Source organism: Apteryx mantelli, chromosome 27 (assembly GCF_036417845.1).
Source record: "Apteryx mantelli isolate bAptMan1 chromosome 27, bAptMan1.hap1, whole genome shotgun sequence".
Taxonomy (NCBI): domain Eukaryota; kingdom Metazoa; phylum Chordata; class Aves; order Apterygiformes; family Apterygidae; genus Apteryx; species Apteryx mantelli.
This window is the reverse complement of record NC_090004.1, coordinates 6716969-6734485: the sequence shown is the minus strand read 5'-3', so window position 1 is coordinate 6734485 and position 17517 is coordinate 6716969. Positions and strand designations below refer to the sequence as shown.

The following is a 17517-nucleotide window of genomic DNA, read 5'->3' as shown; positions in this document are numbered from 1 at the left end:
CCTTCAGAGTATTTTAAAAACGCAGATAATTGTTTGGATTAGGTGTTGGCCACCAAATCAGTGGTTGCCAGTGGGTTCTGCTCATCTCTGAGTCCTGCCTGGCTGGCAGCCCCGCTGGCTGCTGGTCTCGCAGTGACAGCATAACGCGTCCCGGGTTGTCCCTACCCGCTGTCATCCCATGCCTGCCCGGGCTGGCGGGCTGCGGGTCTGCAGTCCAAGGAGATGGGCTTCCCCCAGAGCCAAAACTCAGAGAGGGATGGGAACCCACTTGTTGTTTTTGGAGGTGAGTCTGGGTTTGGTTTCCCAGCTCTTGCGAATGCTAACAGAAAAAAAGCACGCGTTTGAGTGACAGACTGCCAGCGGTAGGGAAGGGGTAGCAGGGCTTGCAGCGTATTGTGAAACTCCTGCAGCACCAATGAGCCTGGTTCTGGTCTGGCTTTGTTTGCCTGTGACTCGCGTTTCACTTTCCTGGAGCCCTGCCTGCCCCTTTGCACCCTGTTTGGCGGCTCTCCGGGCCACGGGACGGAGGCTCTCGGCAAGCGGTGCTCAGCGGCTTCTCCAAAGCGCTGCCGTCTTGAGCAGCCGCTTGGCACTGTGCCTGTTTATCAATTTTCCCCCTGAATCTCCCCTCTTACCTTTTCATGCGTAATGCTAAATTTAGCCTTCTTCTGCCACAACATAATTATACAGTTTGCTGCCTTATGTAATCCAGAAGTGCTGCTGAAGAGTGTTTTTAGATTGTTGCTGCTGTGGGATGTAAATACAAAGCATTATTGTTATCTGTTTCCTTATCTTTATGTGGAAACTTTTGAATACTGAGTTGATGCGTTTTGTATTGTAGATATTAGAAAATAGAGCCAGCATCTCTTCCAGTAGGAACTGGTATTCCCTGTTGGCATTGCATTCTCTCAGCTGTGTTTTTTTCTGCTCCTCCTTCTCAGCTGTCTCCTGTGGAGTTCCCAGAGCCCCGATGAACGGCGTCGTCTTTGGCAAGGAGTACACCGTGGGCACCAAGGCCGTGTACCACTGCAACCAGGGCTTCCACCTGCAGCTGGGCGAGGAGCCCACCGCCGAGTGCCTGCACGCAGGGCACTGGAGCAACGGCAACGAGCCCCCGCGCTGCGTCGGTGAGCGTTTGCAGCCAGCGCAGTCCCATGGGGAATTCCCATCGGTAATGTCCCCCTGCTCTAGGGGAGACAGCTCTGCCTCACAGGTGGAATATTCAGGGCACCAGGTTTCAAATCCTGCGTAGCCTGGGTGTGATGCCCTCTCTCATAGTGCCTTGGTTTCCCACCTGTGAAATGGGGATGCTAATACTCTGTTAAAAAGCCATCGCGCTTGCTGAAATGTCCAAGTGCCCTGTAGTCCAGTCTCCTATTAACTCCTTTGTGTCTTGTTTCTTTTCCTTGATTCGGCACGTTTGGTTTTTAGCTGTCTCCTGTCCCGATATCAACAGCATTGCAGTTGAGCACGGTCGGTGGCGGCTGACCTACGAGATCCAGTACCACTACAACGCCCAGCTCATGCTCATCTGTGACCCCGGGTACTACTACACGGGCCAGCGGGTCATCAGGTGCCAAGCCAACGGCAAGTGGAGCATTGGCGAACCGATGCCGACCTGCAAGAGTAAGAGCAGTGCGTCTCGGGAGCCGGCGGGGCGGAGCAGCTGCCCCGGCGGTTTGCGGGGATGCGGTTTCTGCTCCCCGTACAGCATGCGTGCGAGCGCTGCTCATTGCGTGCAAAGGCACCGCAGCCCTGGCCGCTCTCGGCAGCAGCTGAGAGCATGACTGCTGAGCTGCTCTGGTAGAAGAGAGTTTGGATGAAGGGAGAGGTCATATGTTGATCTGGTTCTTGGTTTAATCTAAACAGTTCTGCAAGAACTCGAGCGCATTCGCTCGTCTGTTGCTGTCAGGTCCCAGCAGCTTAGCTGTCACTGGTGCCAGCTGCTCTGAAGTTTGCTTTTAAGAAATAAAAAAATTCTGATTTAAAACCTAACCTCTTTCAATCTGATGCAAACGCCAAGTTTACGAGGGTAATGGTGTCACCTGTAAATCCAAAACGCTCTTGGCAAACAAGCAGTCACTGAAATGACTGCTGTGCTTTGGATCTTTTCTTTTGTCAAACATGGGGAGGTTTCTCGCTAAGTGCAGAAAGAGACAGAAAAATTTCTCCTTCAGAATGGCAGCTTTCCCTTCCCTCCTGTCTCCCTTTGTTTCTGGAGATGCAACTGCTGACTTCAGTGACAGATGTAGTTTTCCCCCCGCTAGCTCTGCAGCCAGTTCTGGGAGCGTGAGCCTGACCCCATTTTATTTCTTCAGCATTATTGCCTCCTAAATTCAAATGACAGAAACTTGGCAATGCAGTAAGGTCAGGAAAACCTGGCGTGAGTCTCTGATTTCTTGCTGAGTTTAAAAGCTCCGGAGGGTTTGCAGCTCTTTAAGGTGGATTAAATAAAGAGGTGAACTTTGTTGCTGGGAGCTCTGTTTGCAAGGGCTCCTGGGCAAGCTGCCGCTACACCCTACAACCAGGGGAGCTTGGATCCCCAGGCTTTCGGCCGGGTGTCTTCTGGGGATCTGCTCTGAAGGCTTGAGCTCTGTCCTGGAGGTCACTGTGTGAGAATGAGCACAGAAGTCCCTGGTGTCACTTTCTTACCTGAAAGCACCCTGTAATTCAGTGCCATTTTATAGCTTTTCTGTAAGTCAGTCTTCCCAAATATATCAATTAATGGGTTAATAATAGAAATATTCCTGTGTATAGAAATTTCTTCCTAGCCAAGTCTCATCTTTAGTACTTCCCTCATGTCCTGAAGCATAAATATTAATAGCAGTTATATTTGTCACCTCATGTAATATGACTGTGAGTAGTTGTTATTGTCTACGTAACTATTAAGTAATCTTTCCTACTCATTTCTGACTTCAGTAATAACTTGTGGTGAGGAGTTTCATTGACTACGTTTCATTAAAAAATGAATCTCCGTGCCTGTTCGCGCTCACTGTACTTTGGGATCTCTTCTAGTTATCTCTTGTGGAGACCTGCCAACTCCACCTAATGGGAACAAGATTGGCACATTGACCAGCTACGGTGCTACAGCCATCTTCTCATGCAACACTGGCTACACCCTGGTAGGGTCCCGTGTGCGAGAGTGCATGGCGAATGGACTTTGGAGTGGAGCAGAGGTGAAATGTCTGGGTAGGTGTTGGAGCATCCATGATGTGGTGAGGAATTTCAGGAGGGAATAGGAAATTTAGATCCTAATTTGAGAAAGAACCCAGGCAAGGACTCAGTGCTACTGAAGTAGGTGTTTGAGTAGATATAAAGAGAAAGCAGACTGTGATTCTTTACTGTTCAGTAGATGTGAGGCATTTTGAGATTGGAGAGGAAAGCTTTAAAAATGATATGTTGTTTTTATTGCTGCTGTGGTTTTATTTATTACTGCAGAGACTCAAACTCAGATCCCTGCAGACAGTCAGATCGGTTTGTGATGGCTTCAGGAGGAGCAGGCGCAAACCCTCAGTGATGGCTCTTGTCTCCCTCCTGCAGCGGGGCACTGCGGTGTGCCCAGTCCCATTGTCAACGGGATGATCAATGGTGAGAACTACAACTACCGGGGCAGCGTGGTTTATCAGTGTAACCCTGGCTTCCGCCTGATCGGGATGTCTGTGAGGATCTGCCAGCAGGACCACCACTGGTCTGGAAAGACTCCTGTCTGTGTGCGTAAGTATGTTGTCAGATTTCTTTAGCCCTGATTATGGTTAGAGGACGAAAGCACATACAAAGATCACTGTTCTCCTAGGAGTTCAGAGTTTCCTGAGGGGAAAGGTCATGTAAGCAAGGAGGAGCTGGAGTAGGGGGATGGATGATCAGTCACTCCAGGTTTTCACCCAGCTAAGAAATGATTGCCCCAGTAGCTGCCTGTTGCCTCAGAAGGGTGGATGGGGAGAAAGTTCAGCTTTATTCACAGCTCCTTTGTCAGAAATATCTGCCATCCAAATGGATGCTGGCCAGATGGCAACCAAAGCTGAGACAGCCTTGAGTCGCCCCCCTCTCGGTGTGAAGCTGGTCCTTCCCCTTCAGCCTAGCAGGGAGCTGGTAGTTGTCTGGTCCGTACCAGGCTGTAGCTCCATAACTGAACAGCAGTTTTTGGCACTGGTAAAATCTGCTCAAAAGCCAGTTGCAAAGACAGAGATGAGAGAGGGGGAGGAATGCAGTCAGGTTTCCAAAAGTGCCATGAATTGGACATGACCTTGTTAATTCTCCGGGCAGTCCAAAGATGAGATGAGTTCCAGCTGTCCTGCTGGGAACAAGTCTGGACTGGCAAGTTTTGTGGGCAAGCATCCTCGTTTTGTGAAGGAGCAACTGGCGGGCATTTGTGTTCCTGCGCTTGTTTTCGCGTGTCTGCTGCAGCCTGTGCTCAAGTGCTCTCGAGAGCACGTACCCTCTCCCCTGCCAGCACCCCCCCAGCTGCCACTTGTGTTGCACATAGGGGCCAGTTGCTTTGCCTGCCCGCTGCGGGCGCGCAGGGCACGAGCACACCCGTGGTTCGTGCGGGAGAGAGCGGAGGTGCGGCAGGAGTGGTAGCGCTGCAGCTTCGGCTGCTTTGCTGCTTCCCTCTGCTTTGTAAATCCATCTCTTTCTTTGCTGGAGCTTTTTGTAAGCCAGGTTTCTAATGTTTGAGCCTGGTTGCAGTTGTAGTTTCTGAGGAGGGTTTATCAGGGTGTAGGGAGGACAAGGGCAGACACCGTCCCCCCATTCCCATCCCTGTTACCGCCTTTTTTATGAGGCCCACGTTTGGTGCCGGAGGAAATTTGGTCTCTCCCTTCCTGTGATTGACATTCACAAGTCACCTTGCACAATCTGCTCATTTATCTTTCTGGTAAATAAGCTAATTAAATAAGTCTCTGGAGTTCTAAGGTGTTCAAAAGTTTAAACAGCATCTTATCAATAAAGAGGGCAGCCCATGTATTTCATATCATGATTTTCCAGTTGTTTGCTTCCAGCCTCACCTACATGGGTTATGGCTTTACATGCTGAGGCACAATATTAACAGCAAGATATGAAGTAGGAAATGACCTGTAAATTGCTGAATATGCAGATTCCAGCCTAAAAATAAGAAACAGACTCAAGCTGTAAAGGTTAGCGGTGGCTCCAAAAATTGGAAGTGTTCATGTCTAGGATTTTGCATGAAGTTTTTAGGAAAATAAGGGTTACAGAAAGTCTGTTTCTGGTTCAAGTTTGAATTACTCCAGTGTCAGGATGCTCAGTTGAAAAACTTTTAATTCATATTTAGCAGCCAAGTTATAGGTGCACTAACCTTGGTCCAGGAAGTCTTACTGGTAGAAGTCCTGCTGCTGCCAAACAGATTCCCAGAAATGCAGGATTTCTTAAACACCCATTTTCATGGATCACCTGCTTTCCTTCAGGAGAGACAAAGCCCATTAGAACAAGGCAGACGAACACTGCTTGCATGTGCGTGTCTGCTGGCTGCCGATCCGCTGTCCCGCGCAGGGCTCGGGTGCGCTGCCTTCGTGCAGGCTTTGTGCAGGCTTCCAGTTCTGGCAGCTAAAAGCTTTTGTGTGGCTCTTCTGTAAAGGTATCTCACGTTCAGAAGCCGGCCTTGAAATTATTACACTACATTTCAGGCCTTACACGTAACATAAATTTAATGCCATTAAAGCAGAGCACTGTTGGGCTCTGAAATTAGATACCTTGAGGCCTTATTGTTTCTGCAGAAGCTCAGGGCACTCCTTTATCACATTATAATTTCCTGCTGTCCTGATATTTTCTCTTTAAACCTGATACAAGCACTTGCTCTACATAAACTGGTCTTTTTGATCCATGCCAACTAGAGAGCGCCTTTTTTTCTGGGAAAGAATCCATCTCCTATTTCAAAATGTGTATAATATTCAGGAGTGCCTCAGAGAATCTGCAGTTGTTTCCTATAGCACTAAAAGGCTAGCTTGCTTCATATTTTTAGACCTGTACCTGTCACCACCTTGCATCAGAAATAAATTCCTTTCCCAATGGTATAGTCCAGCCCTAGCAGTCAAATGTGTTATGAATCTTTTGTGGGAATTTCATCTTCCCCTTTAGCTTCCAGCTTCGCAGCTGTACAACTAAACTGCTGGACTTTTACTGATGGACCATTACCCTGTTTCAGCGTGACAGTAGTCAATATTGCCTTGTCCTCAGCTGTCGGAAGTTATCACATTCCTTAAGTAGCCAGAAGCTCTTTATGGAATATCCTGATGTTTCTTTTGCACAGGGGAACATGCTGTGCTCTAAAGCAAAGTCTCCAGACTTTACTCGTAGCAGAAGTCTCGCAAGGGTTTTATCCACCTTTCCAGACTCACCTCTGCTAAGGTGCCAAGAGGGGACCCAGGCAAATGCGCTTTTGATCTCGGGGCTCCCTGTGCTTCCTGCTGCTCCGTCCTTCGCCCCTGCAGCTTCCCTGCCTGCAGCTGCCCCGGGGAATTGTCAGAGCAGCTCAAACCCAGCCCAGTAGCCCCTTACCTCTGCTCTGGCATGAGGTAACATCAGCCACAGGAAAAAGAACTATACAAAAATCCTTGTTACAGAGTGTTAAGAATAAAGGTTTTCCCCCTGAAGTTCTTCAAGGGGAAAAAGCAGAAAGGTTTAAGCATCTTAGACCATATATTGGAAACCCAATTTTTCTCATATTTTTTTCTTTTAACTTTCTCTCCAGGTGTAGCTTTGTACTGCAGTGAGCATACATCTGACTTAAACCAGGGAGGGGGAGAACAACATCAGGTTTCATGGCTTTGTATGTGATGCCCAGGGTAATGCAAGGCAATAGATTAATAGCAATAGCTGGGGTTTTTGAAGAGGTGCTCTGGGGATTTACAGTACAAGTCAGTAGGAAGCTGGCACTCAGCTGCTTAGAAAATGATCCAGAGAACTTCTGATGCTTGTAAACTGAACACAGATACCGTGTCCTCAGCTTGGTTCAGTATTTCAACAGATCTGGTCTCAGATCTTTGAAGTCGATGTGGGTCTCAGGGTTGTTGTGGGTTTCTTGATGTTCTCCTTCCTTGGAAACATTTTCCAGCCTGACAACCCACTTTCTTCCAGGCAAAGAGGTAACATCTCCAATTTCTAATTGTAGCCATCACTTGCGGCCACCCCGGCAATCCTGCCAATGGCTTGACCCAAGGGAGTCAGTTCAATCTGAACGACGTGGCCAAGTTTGTATGCAACACGGGGTACCGCCTGGAAGGAGCCTCCCAGTCCCAGTGCTTGGCCAACGGACAGTGGAGCAGCTCGCTGCCCGCCTGCCGCGGTGAGTTGTCTGCCTCGACCCCTCTGCCACTGCTGCGGCCTGGAAATCCTGGGCGCCTCGGGCTGAGGAGGGCCTGAGGACCAGAAACCCCCCTCAGCTGTGTCGCTCGCTAGGGCTGACATACAGGAAAGCATCCTGATGCATCGCGTTCAGGATGATACAGTGGTTGGTGAGTGTTGCTGCCGGGACAGATAGCAGAGCTCAGCCCCATGCCAGCTCAGATGTGGGGCAGTGAGCCAGCCCCTCCGTGGGTATGAGGTGGGTTCAGTGTCCCATGGCAAGCTGACTTCAGAGTATTTGCTGAATGTCGCAAGCAGGGATTTGGCCCTGGAAAGAGCGCTTGCAGATCACTGCGTGTGATTTTCCTGCTCCATCAGTGGGAGCTGGTTATGGCCGGGGAGGGAGAGGAGGGAAATACAAGTGTCAAGGGGAGCACAGAGCAAGCCTGATGCTGGATTTTGCTGCTGAACAAATAGGGAAACACTGCACCATTTAATCTAGACAAATAAGACTTTGTTTATCTCTGTGCCTTCCTCATCAGTTACTCTGGGTTCCTGAAAAGCAGCCTGACACTCATAAATTTACATAAAACCAATCTTGCAGTTCATCAGGAACATACAAGTGATGTTTGAACTCTGAGGGCCTATTTAAATCTCAAGTAATAAATCTGTTATCCCCTTGTCATCCTGCCCCACTCGCTCCAGGAGGCAGATGGTTTCCCCCAAAGCTGTTAGCCCTGCCCAGCCCTACATCCTCCAAGACGCTGAATTGTTTGTTGTAGGTGGGAGGACAAAAGAAAATATCAGGCCAGACCCTTAGCAGGGGTCATTCTGGTAACCCCAGAGCAGTTTACTCACGGCAAACGTCATGGTCCTAGCCGCAGAGCCCGTCCTCCTCCTAGGTTGCCCTGCTTCCACTGGTATTAGCACTCAAATTCACTTATCGGATTGCCTCCGCTCCGTGCACACCCTTCCTCTGTATTCCTGTGATCCAGTATCTCTGTCGATACTGTTGCTGTGTCTGTCAGGAAATCGGCTCTCCTCAACTTGCTAATGTAAGGCCCAGTCCTGCAGCCGGGCCAGAGAGCAGGGCTCTGCTGCTGAGCCTCGCGTGGCGGAATGAGAGCCTGCAGGATTGCCTCTGCTCTCTCTTTTTTCTTTTAATATATTTTTTTCTATTTCTGCCTTAAAGAACCTTTAAAAAAAGATTTAAAAAGCAAACTGTGGAACATGTGACTTGCAATTTTTTCCCCTTTTCCTGCTCATTTTTTGCAGAATCCTTTGTTCTTTGTTACACCCTTTGTTTTGTATTTTTTTTGTTGTTTGTTTGCAGTTGTAAACTGTACTGACCCTGGGCACCTGGAAAACAGCGTCCGTCAAGTGCAGCCAAGTGGTCCTCACAGATTCAGCTTTGGAACAACTGTCTCGTATCAGTGCAGCCATGGATATTACTTGTTGGGTACCCATGTCCTTACCTGTCAGGGGGATGGCACCTGGGACCGTGCCCTCCCGCAGTGTCTTTGTAAGTTCTTTAGAATAATACCCGTTTGGTCAGGGTGTTGGTAAAAAGCCCTGCTCCACTAATCCACCGCAGGTTTTCATCCCATGTAGTTCTGTCGTTCATTTAGCTGAACGATCGTGTTAAAACTCTGGATCCCAAGCCCTTTGTAGTCGATGGGAATCTTTCTCTCTGCTTCCCTGGCCTCTGGATCCTGCCCACAGAGGGAAAATACGTGTTCTGAGGAGAGAAGTCATATTAGACAGGGATTGTTTTGCTCTGCAGGGAAAAGCAGCCACCTCGGAGTTTTCGTGATTCCATTTGGCAGCGGAAAGCATCGCAGGTAGAGAAGGGAAGCACTGCTTCTGCGGCACCAGCCTTCCTCGGAGGGCAGCCGAGGCCAGGGTGCGTTTAGCCCCACTGGGACGTCGCTGGGCTGCCGCTCGCCCACGGGGCTTGGAGGAGGGAAACGGCAGTGCAGTGCTGAAGTGAACACAGCCATTAGCAGATGTTAAAAGAGGGTTTGCCTCTTGATTCTCACTCTATATTTTTCCTCTTCCTTAAAGCATCCTGGTGCTTTCTGCCATTGGAGTTTGCAGAGATGTGTAATTAAGCGCTCAGCGGAGAGCACTGGGAGGGCTGGGCAGTGCCTTGGCTTAAGGAAGCAGCTGGGTGTCTGGTTTGGAGGTGATGTGCCCCGCTGCTGGGAACTCCTCAAAATGACTGTCCTTGTTCGTAGACTCCGTGACATGCTGTGATTTACACATATACACCCACACTGCCCAAATATAGAAGCTCTTTTTTTTTCTTTTCAGCCTGGCAATGGCGTAGCTGTACCGCTGCGTGTTATGTGCCCTGAAGTGTCTGTTCTGCTTCTGGGTGCAGATGTGCACTTCTGCCCAGGTGCAGGATCTGTGATCCCAGCCCATCAAACTCGAAGATTAAGCTTTAGAAATGCAGAAGTGGAGTCCTGGACAGATGCATATTTTATTAAACAACTATCAGATTTCCAATAGTGCAGCCGAGATACAGGAGCAAAGTTAGAAACTTGCGTTTGCTGTAGAAAGGCACATTTCCAGTAACATCCAAGTTAAAGGCCTAAAGTAGTTTACATTTTAGGGGCTTACATCTTCCTATTTATTAGACCAGAGATTGAAATGCTGTAGAAAACCTGTGCCTAGAAAGGCACACAATACTCCTGCTGGTCATATGTAGATTCAAGGACTTTCTATCTCAAAAAATTTAAGAGAATTTTACATGTCTTTGTTTTCTGTGTGCTGAACCTAGGATGTGCCCAGTGCTTTCCAAAACCCACGTCCCTTTAAAGTGCTTATAGCTGGGTACTTAAAATCACAAGGCACTTTCTAAAGTATAAGCCAGGAAGCTTAATGCTGGGCAATCTTGGTTTGAAAATGTTGTCTAATGAGTGTTTTTGAGGAGGGAGTAAAAAAGAATTGATATCCTTGAGGGTGGAGGGAGTGATTCAAATAAATAAAGTACACAGGAGCAGAATCTAGCACATCAGAAGAAATAGTCTTCACATGGTGTACATAAATTCTTTAAAACCTCAGCACTGGCACAGGTTTTAAGCTTAGCTGTGTCTGCTGGAGTATCAGTTATTAAATTGTTAGTTACAGCGTGCGTTTAAGTAGTAGCTATCAAACCTGTTTCTTTTGAAAGCATCCTTGGTTTTAGTCACAGCTCTGTACCAGTGTATTTCAACGCCCACATGCCCAAACATACGCGTGCTCTCCTTTTTATTGCAACATATATCATGGGTGCCACCTAATGTCAGGATTTGTATTTTTAGAATCTAGCAGAGGGAGAGAACATATCTATTATGGGCACTTTCCTCCAAAACTGCATGGTACATGGTCTTTGCACTGCGAATCCTCATCCAGACCTCATAGCCCCTAGAGCTGTCAGTGTATTTGTCGACAGCCTTGCTGTCTCCACTCTGATTGCTAAGCTAAAATAAACCAATGAATTATTGTTAGCCATGTGTTTTTAGTAGCGATGGTAGGTTGAGCAGCGCTCACAAACTGCCAGATGAATTTCCTGAGCTGGGAGGTGTCATCGATTACGGGGCGAGTTTTCCAAGGAACTGCCTAATGCCTGTCCGTGTCAGGGCTCCCCACTTATGCACAAACCCAGCCTAAACCCATGGCAGTCCCTACAGGACCAGCTCGTGTCCCCAGGGAGGAGAGCGAGGCGAGGTGTGCTGTGCCGCACCAGAGCCGGGGGGGGTCCCGCGGCCGGTGTGACCGCGATGCCGGGGCACGCTCCAGTTAGTGACCTCAAACGCGCGGTGCTTTGCTGCCGTCCCTGCCCTATCGTGCCCGAAGCCCTTGCTCTCGTCTCTTCGCAGTGGTGTCCTGCGGCCACCCCGGCTCACCGCCCCACGCCCAGATCTCGGGCGACAAGTACACCGTGGGCTCCGTGGTCCGGTACAGCTGCCTCGGGAAGCGGACTCTGATCGGCAACTCCACTCGCATGTGCCAGCTCGACGGGCGCTGGAGCGGCTCCCTCCCGCACTGCTCGGGTGAGCTGGGCCTGGGCGACCAGGGGAAGGAGAGTGGTGCCGGTCGGGTCCTCCGCTACCCCTTTTTGTCCTGCAAGGGGGCAGCCTGATGGGCTTTAGCTGAGCTGGAGAAATGTACAGGCTACAGAGGGTGAGTTGCGATCATGGAAGACTCCAAAAATCGCAGTATCTCAGCTGTCCGGTCTCCTGCATCTTGGATGATTAGCACTGTCAGAGAGTAAACCACTTGCCTTGCAAGAAGAGGAATGAATCACTGCAGCAGATGCTTGTGGCAGGAGGGATACTGCAGCCTGCTGGTTTACAGTTCTCTCCTTGCAGAAACTATTCAGGCAAAAGTGTCTTAAGCTGAAGCAGGAACTTGCATCCTAACTGCAGCATCTGACCCTCTTTCTAATGCATTCCAGTAAAGGAAGCATGCGTGGCCCCTTCCTAGGGCCCGACATCTGCTGTTACAGCACCACCGCCATCCCAGACCTGCACGAGGCAGGTGGAAGCTCGTAAAACGGGTTTCCATGTCATCCACACCTCCACTGAGAGCAGTTTGGCAAAAGAATGTAGTCCCCACTTACATGCTAAAGTAAGAAAGGGTCTTCCACTGAAAATGTCCTGATCGGCAAAAACAGACTTGGGTTGGGGGCGTGGGGATACGATGTGGTGTGCTTGCCAGGCCTTCCTGAAGTCAGGGTGCTGGGATCTCGGCTGATGGCCTGCAGTGGAAGCAAAGATGCTGAATAACTGGCAGGATTTTGTGCAAAGCCCTCCCCATGCCATCCTGTTACTTTGTTCCTGGGAGAGCACAGATGCAGATGAAATAAGGAAGTAGCTGGAGCAAAACAGTTGGGACAAGTGTTAATTTTTAATTATGCCAGTTAGATTTAGCAGCTGCACTTGACCAAGTTTAACCTCTGCTTTAAAAGGGAAAAAAATCAGGTGGAGTAATCCTCACATTTGGAAGCTGTATCTAGAGAGCAGAGTTCTTGATCTGTAGTCGCTTGGAAAGGTTTTCTGCTCTAATTCATGCTCTTTGGCTGTGTGGTTTTCACCGTCTCTCATGCCATCTTTCTGGGTGGATTTTTGGAAGCATTCAGTGTTAGTCTGACAAGTTCCAACTGACATGTATTATGTGGGATTTTTCTGCCTGACTTCCTGGGGGCAGCTTTAGACCAGTGCTGGTTGCATTTGACAGTCCCTCTCAGATTTGGGGCCGAATGAGTGCTCAGAGCCATGATTTCCAGCCAAGGGTTGGGGAAGGGCTCCTATTTTACACCAAACTCAGGTGATGCTGCTTCAGAAGCAGTGAAGAATGAAGCCTTTAGTCGTGTTCCTCTGCTTTACCTGTAGCAAGAACACAAAAATCTAGCCAAGAGCCTGATTCCCCATTGCCTCCTCTAGTACATGCCTTTGCTGGGGCCTGGACTGGGAAGCAGCAAAGGTCCATGTTGTCTGCTCTGGCTCTTGCATGGGGTAAGTTTCTCAAAGCCTTTTTTGTAACCCAGAGTGGAGGCTGAGGTAGAACGCATCTGAGATCATCTCCTGCCAAAGGTTTTCTGTTATGTGTGGAAGATCCCTACGGTATGACAGCGGCTTTAGCAAGATGAAACAAAAGACTTTGGAATAAGTCATCATGTGAAAGAAAAAGCTGAGCCTGGAGCATTCTCCCACTCTTTAAAAACAAATCTTTCCCTAGATGATGAATATGTTCATTATATTTTATATTACATATAACACTGCAAAGGCTGTTCTGGCAGGAAAGCACAGAAGGCCCAGAAGCTGGGGGCTTCATTGCTAGCTGCAGGAGTGAAATAGTCTTTCCTGGCTTGGGGGTGGATGTGTTCACACAGATCATTAGCAGAAAATGCCAAGAACAAGCTTACACTGTGTGAGCCTGAGTCAGGCTGTGCTGAGGTGGGCATTTCTTCAACCTGCTCCAGGAAACCCCTGCGAGGCATCCTTTACAGCTGCTCTGTTCCTTGTGTCCCCCGAACTTACAGCCAGCAGCCTGGGGTGCTCACAACTTGTACAAGCGCATGTTTCTCAGCTGGATTCCTATTGCTTCTGTGCTCCAAAGCCAACAGTTTCTTGCTCTGCAAAAGCAAAAGGGCTTGCTGAGGTGGTTGGGAGGATGTCATAATTTCTGCTTGGAGGGAAACCATCCACATGACTGATGCTGGCAACCAAACTGCTTGCTGCCAGAGCAGCTGCCACAGAAGGCTGGTAGAGTCTCCATCTTGAGACTCAGAAGTTATGGCCGTATTTTGCAGTTGGTTTACAAACAGCATGCTTCCATAGTCAGGAAGTGTTTCATGTGGAATTTCCCCTCTCTGCTGAAAGCCAGAGGGAGAGTTACGTTGATCATGGGATCCATGTCTCTGTGCTGGTCCTCTCAATGTGTGTGGTTCAGAGGGAAGACTGGCCGAGCCCCAAGGGTCGCTCACTGCGATGGTATTCTGCTCTCTTCTTAACAGGAGGCAGCCAAGGCGTATGTGGGGACCCGGGCATCCCTTCTCACGGCATTGGGCTGGGAGATGAGTTTGATGTAGACGGCATGGTCCGGTTCAGCTGTGAGCCAGGTTACACGCTCAGAGGTTCATCCGAGAGGATCTGCCAAGCCAACGGCTCCTGGAGCGGCACACAGCCAGAATGCGAAGGTACTTTTCCAACCCTGCATCCTCTCCTGAGTCCTGCCAAGGCTGCTGTGGACATCCCCAGAATACAGGGATGCGAGCAGGGAGGGCTCGCAGCCAGCCCATCCCCTCTGCTTTAGTTGCCAGGGCCAGTCTGGTGCTGCAAGAGATGCACTCTTGTTCCAGCGTTTCCTCCAAATCAGCCATGCGGGTCAGGGAGCCCCAATTCTCCACTTTCCAAACATCTGCAGGTCACATTTCACTGGAGGGTTTTTCAGTGCTAAGGGACAAGCCTCACCACCTTCTGTGCCCAGCTCTGCTCTGCCACGCAAGGTGTACCTGGACGGTGTAAAGGGTCTCCAGTCATTCATGCCAATATCTGGACAGAACCATAGAGCAGGAAGAGCCACCAGTCCTCGCTTCCACTTGTCCCCAGAGTATTGTCCTGCACAGACTCACGGCAGGAGTTGTGGAGGGGGATATCTCTTGCCTGCACCACATGTCCAGCTAGATGATCAGAAACGGCCCCTTTTGGCTTCAGATCGCTAGGTCCGCTACCATTGACTAATTAATTGTTGCTTTGTAGAGGTGATGCACCAGAATGAGAAATTTCCACAGCCTCAAACCTGCATTAAAGCTGGAACTGACGCACACAACAGTCATTTACATTAAGCAGAAATGCAAAATGCAAATTAAAATCCAAAAAGCATATTTTTATAAAAAGAACCAACAACAAAAAAAACAAAGACCCTTATTTTTCTGTTTGAAGGAATCAAGTAAGACCCTGTAATCCAACCTAATAAACCCCCCACCAGATTTTCTGAGCTGCACTGCTCACTGCTACTGGTTTATTAAAGTATTTAAAAATCAATTGGGGAAGGAACAAAAGCCCAGAACGAGACAGGAAACCAAACGCAAGGAGACCTGGGCAAGTGCCTCTCTCCAGCTGATTTGAAAGCCAAAAGCTCAGAGAGAGTTTGTAAATGAATTGGAAATTTATTCCAAATTGATGGATCTCTTGATTGAAAAGACACCGAATCGTGTTATTAATACACTCAAGTCTTAGTGTTTTTCATTCTCTGTTTTTCTTTTGGTAGGAAGGTTCTGTTCATTAATCCTAGGATAAATAACCCATCAGATTCCAGAGGTACCAAAATACAGATCCCCGGCAGAATTTTTTTCTTCGTACTTTATGAATAACAACATTATGCCTATAATGTAGTCATTTAATGTTAAGTGCTGACTGGCCAATATAGGAAGATAATTTGCAGTGATGAGCAGTGTGCTGCATCTCTGTCATTTGTATTCATGGCAACTCGCAAACCCTACAAGGCATTCTTATGCCTGCACTTCGAGTGCAGTCATATTCAACTTTCTGGAACAGGTATTTATAGCGGGAGGAGGGGAGGGATTAATTTAGGGAGTGAATTCAGGACAAATGAAAATGAGGGCTGGTTGCCCGGGCAGGTGCCGCGCAGCTCCCGCGCACCAGCCGGAGCAGGGCAGCCGGCACATTGTGGTCCTGCGCTGCGGCGTCCGCAGCCGCTCCGGGCTCCCGTGCTGGGTGCTGTGGCCACCCCGGGCTCCTGCCGCCGCCTCCGGCCCGTGCCCTGCTTGTCCTCCCCGTCCTGCAGCCCCCGCGTGCTCCTCGTGCAGACCTGCAGTGCCTGCAAGCTGCTTGAGGCTTGCTGCGAGCCGGGCAGCCCGTCTGCCTGCCGCCGTCCCTCCAGCCTGGGCGTAACTCACGGGCCGAGTCCATCCGCTGCCTCTGTGAATATGCCTCAATCTGAGGGAGGAAAAAACCCAATATCTGCTGGAACAGGATGTCACCTGTCGGAAAGGTTTAGGGAAGCAGAGTAGGAACGGTGAAGGAGATGGGTTAGCAGGACCCCTTTTCATCTCTGTCTTGTTAACACCTGGTGACAGAAGCTCTGCAAAGCATGGTGTGTGGCTCGGAGCGATCCGCGTGTTCTCCGGCTCGCGCTGCTCGTGCAGGGCGCTCGGCCACCGGGCAGCATCAAGCCTGGCGGGGCTGTGTAGGTGCCCAGCACCAGCCTGCCCCGGGAATTCAATGCAAACTGCTCCCTCCAGATTAGCTGCAAAACAAGCATGGAGGGTCTCAGTCCGCAGTAGATGAGGGTCCACAGCACGCAAGAGCGTAAGTGCACAAATGTGCAGAGACGCCGTGCAAACCCTGCGTATAAATAGAAGGGAAGTAGGTGCTGTAAACCCATTTCAGAGAGAGGGAGCTGCTGTAATAGGTTCAACAACAAAGCCTGTGCTTGACTTGAAAGTCAAGGGGCGGATGTTCAACTGTCAGTGTCTTCTTGCATCAAGACCAATGCGCTAATCCACGGAAAGGATGTACGTGGCAGAGCTGAGCACTGGGCTAGGTTTAAAAAAGAAAAAGAAAAAAAAAAGAGCTTTATGCACCTCAGGTCTTAATCCTGGTACCTTTTTACCCATTGAAATATTTTCATGAAAACCAAAGGAATAGGGAGGCAGGAGGAAATCATAATTGATTTTTTTTTCAGAGTGTACAAATGGGTTGAAATTAAATTAATTCCAGGGTCTCCTCCTGGGACTCCCACTTCAGTCTGTTTTGCGTAGCTCTGGTTTTGTTGTCCCAGGTTGCTAAAAGTCACAGATTTCAGGCTTCGTTTAGCTTTAATTTCCAGCAAGTTTTAAAAGTGCATGAACTTCCAGAAGCTGTTAGTGTGCTTCCTGCTCCCTGTGGAAGCCCCGCTCCACGGTCCCCGGGAGCGGAGCAGCCGTATGTCTGCTGCCTGGTTCCTCCTCCTCTCGGACACTGAACAGAACATTTGATTTCGTAATGTTTATTGTTTCACTAGATGAATTATAACCGCGTCCAAAATGAGATGGGACCCTGGCTGCTCTTTGCCAGTTTCCATAGGCAGAAATGTGTTTATTTTAAGTGATACACTGGGAGAAGGAGCCGAGTTTTGTCTCCCGTCCTGATTTGACCAGGGAGGTGGCAGGGCTGGCGTTTGGGTTTAAGCTGCTCTTGTCTTTCTCTCTGTGTGGTTAGGTGGCTTGGGGGTTACAGGTTAAATTAAACAGCATGAAAATCATCAGCCCTGAAGCAAAGGCTTTGAGACTCCAAAGGCTCTCGGCTGCGTCTCAGTGCAGCCGTGGATTTTGCCTGACGTGTCAGACATCATTAGGAGAGTGTTTCGGTCGGTCGGTCGGTCGGGTGGCAGCAAAGCCGAAAAGAAGGATCATCTGCTGTAAAGATTAGGTCAGGGGATGGGGACAGGTGAAGGACGCTTTATTCACGTGCCGCCTCGAGCATCGGCAGACGTACGCTTGTGCTCTGCGATAGCAGCTATCAGCCCCCGGCTTTTGCCGGCCGCGGTTTCAGCTGAGGACGTGGCCACAGGCCGTGCGAGCGCCCTCAGTCCGCTCCAGTGCCAAGCGCGGCAGAGTCCCTGCAACCGCCTCTGCTGCGGGCGGTAACGTGGCGCAGTGTGTTTGGTGTCCGTGTCTGAGCATGCCCTGAGCATCGCCCGCTTTGAACGCGCGCCTGAGCAGGACCC

The 17517-nt window shown here is 49.5% G+C and overlaps 1 protein-coding gene across 1 annotated transcript in view; it reads left to right on the top strand.

Annotated features, from left to right (window-relative positions):
- CSMD2 (CUB and Sushi multiple domains 2) overlaps positions 1-17517 on the top strand; it is a 334099-nt gene that overhangs the window by 293097 nt on the left and 23485 nt on the right. Inside the window, 8 exon segments of the mRNA XM_067311607.1 lie at positions 942-1127; positions 1432-1626; positions 3016-3189; positions 3541-3714; positions 7124-7297; positions 8630-8818; positions 11163-11336; positions 13802-13984. Of these exon segments, the coding sequence (XP_067167708.1) occupies positions 942-1127; positions 1432-1626; positions 3016-3189; positions 3541-3714; positions 7124-7297; positions 8630-8818; positions 11163-11336; positions 13802-13984 (1449 nt within the window).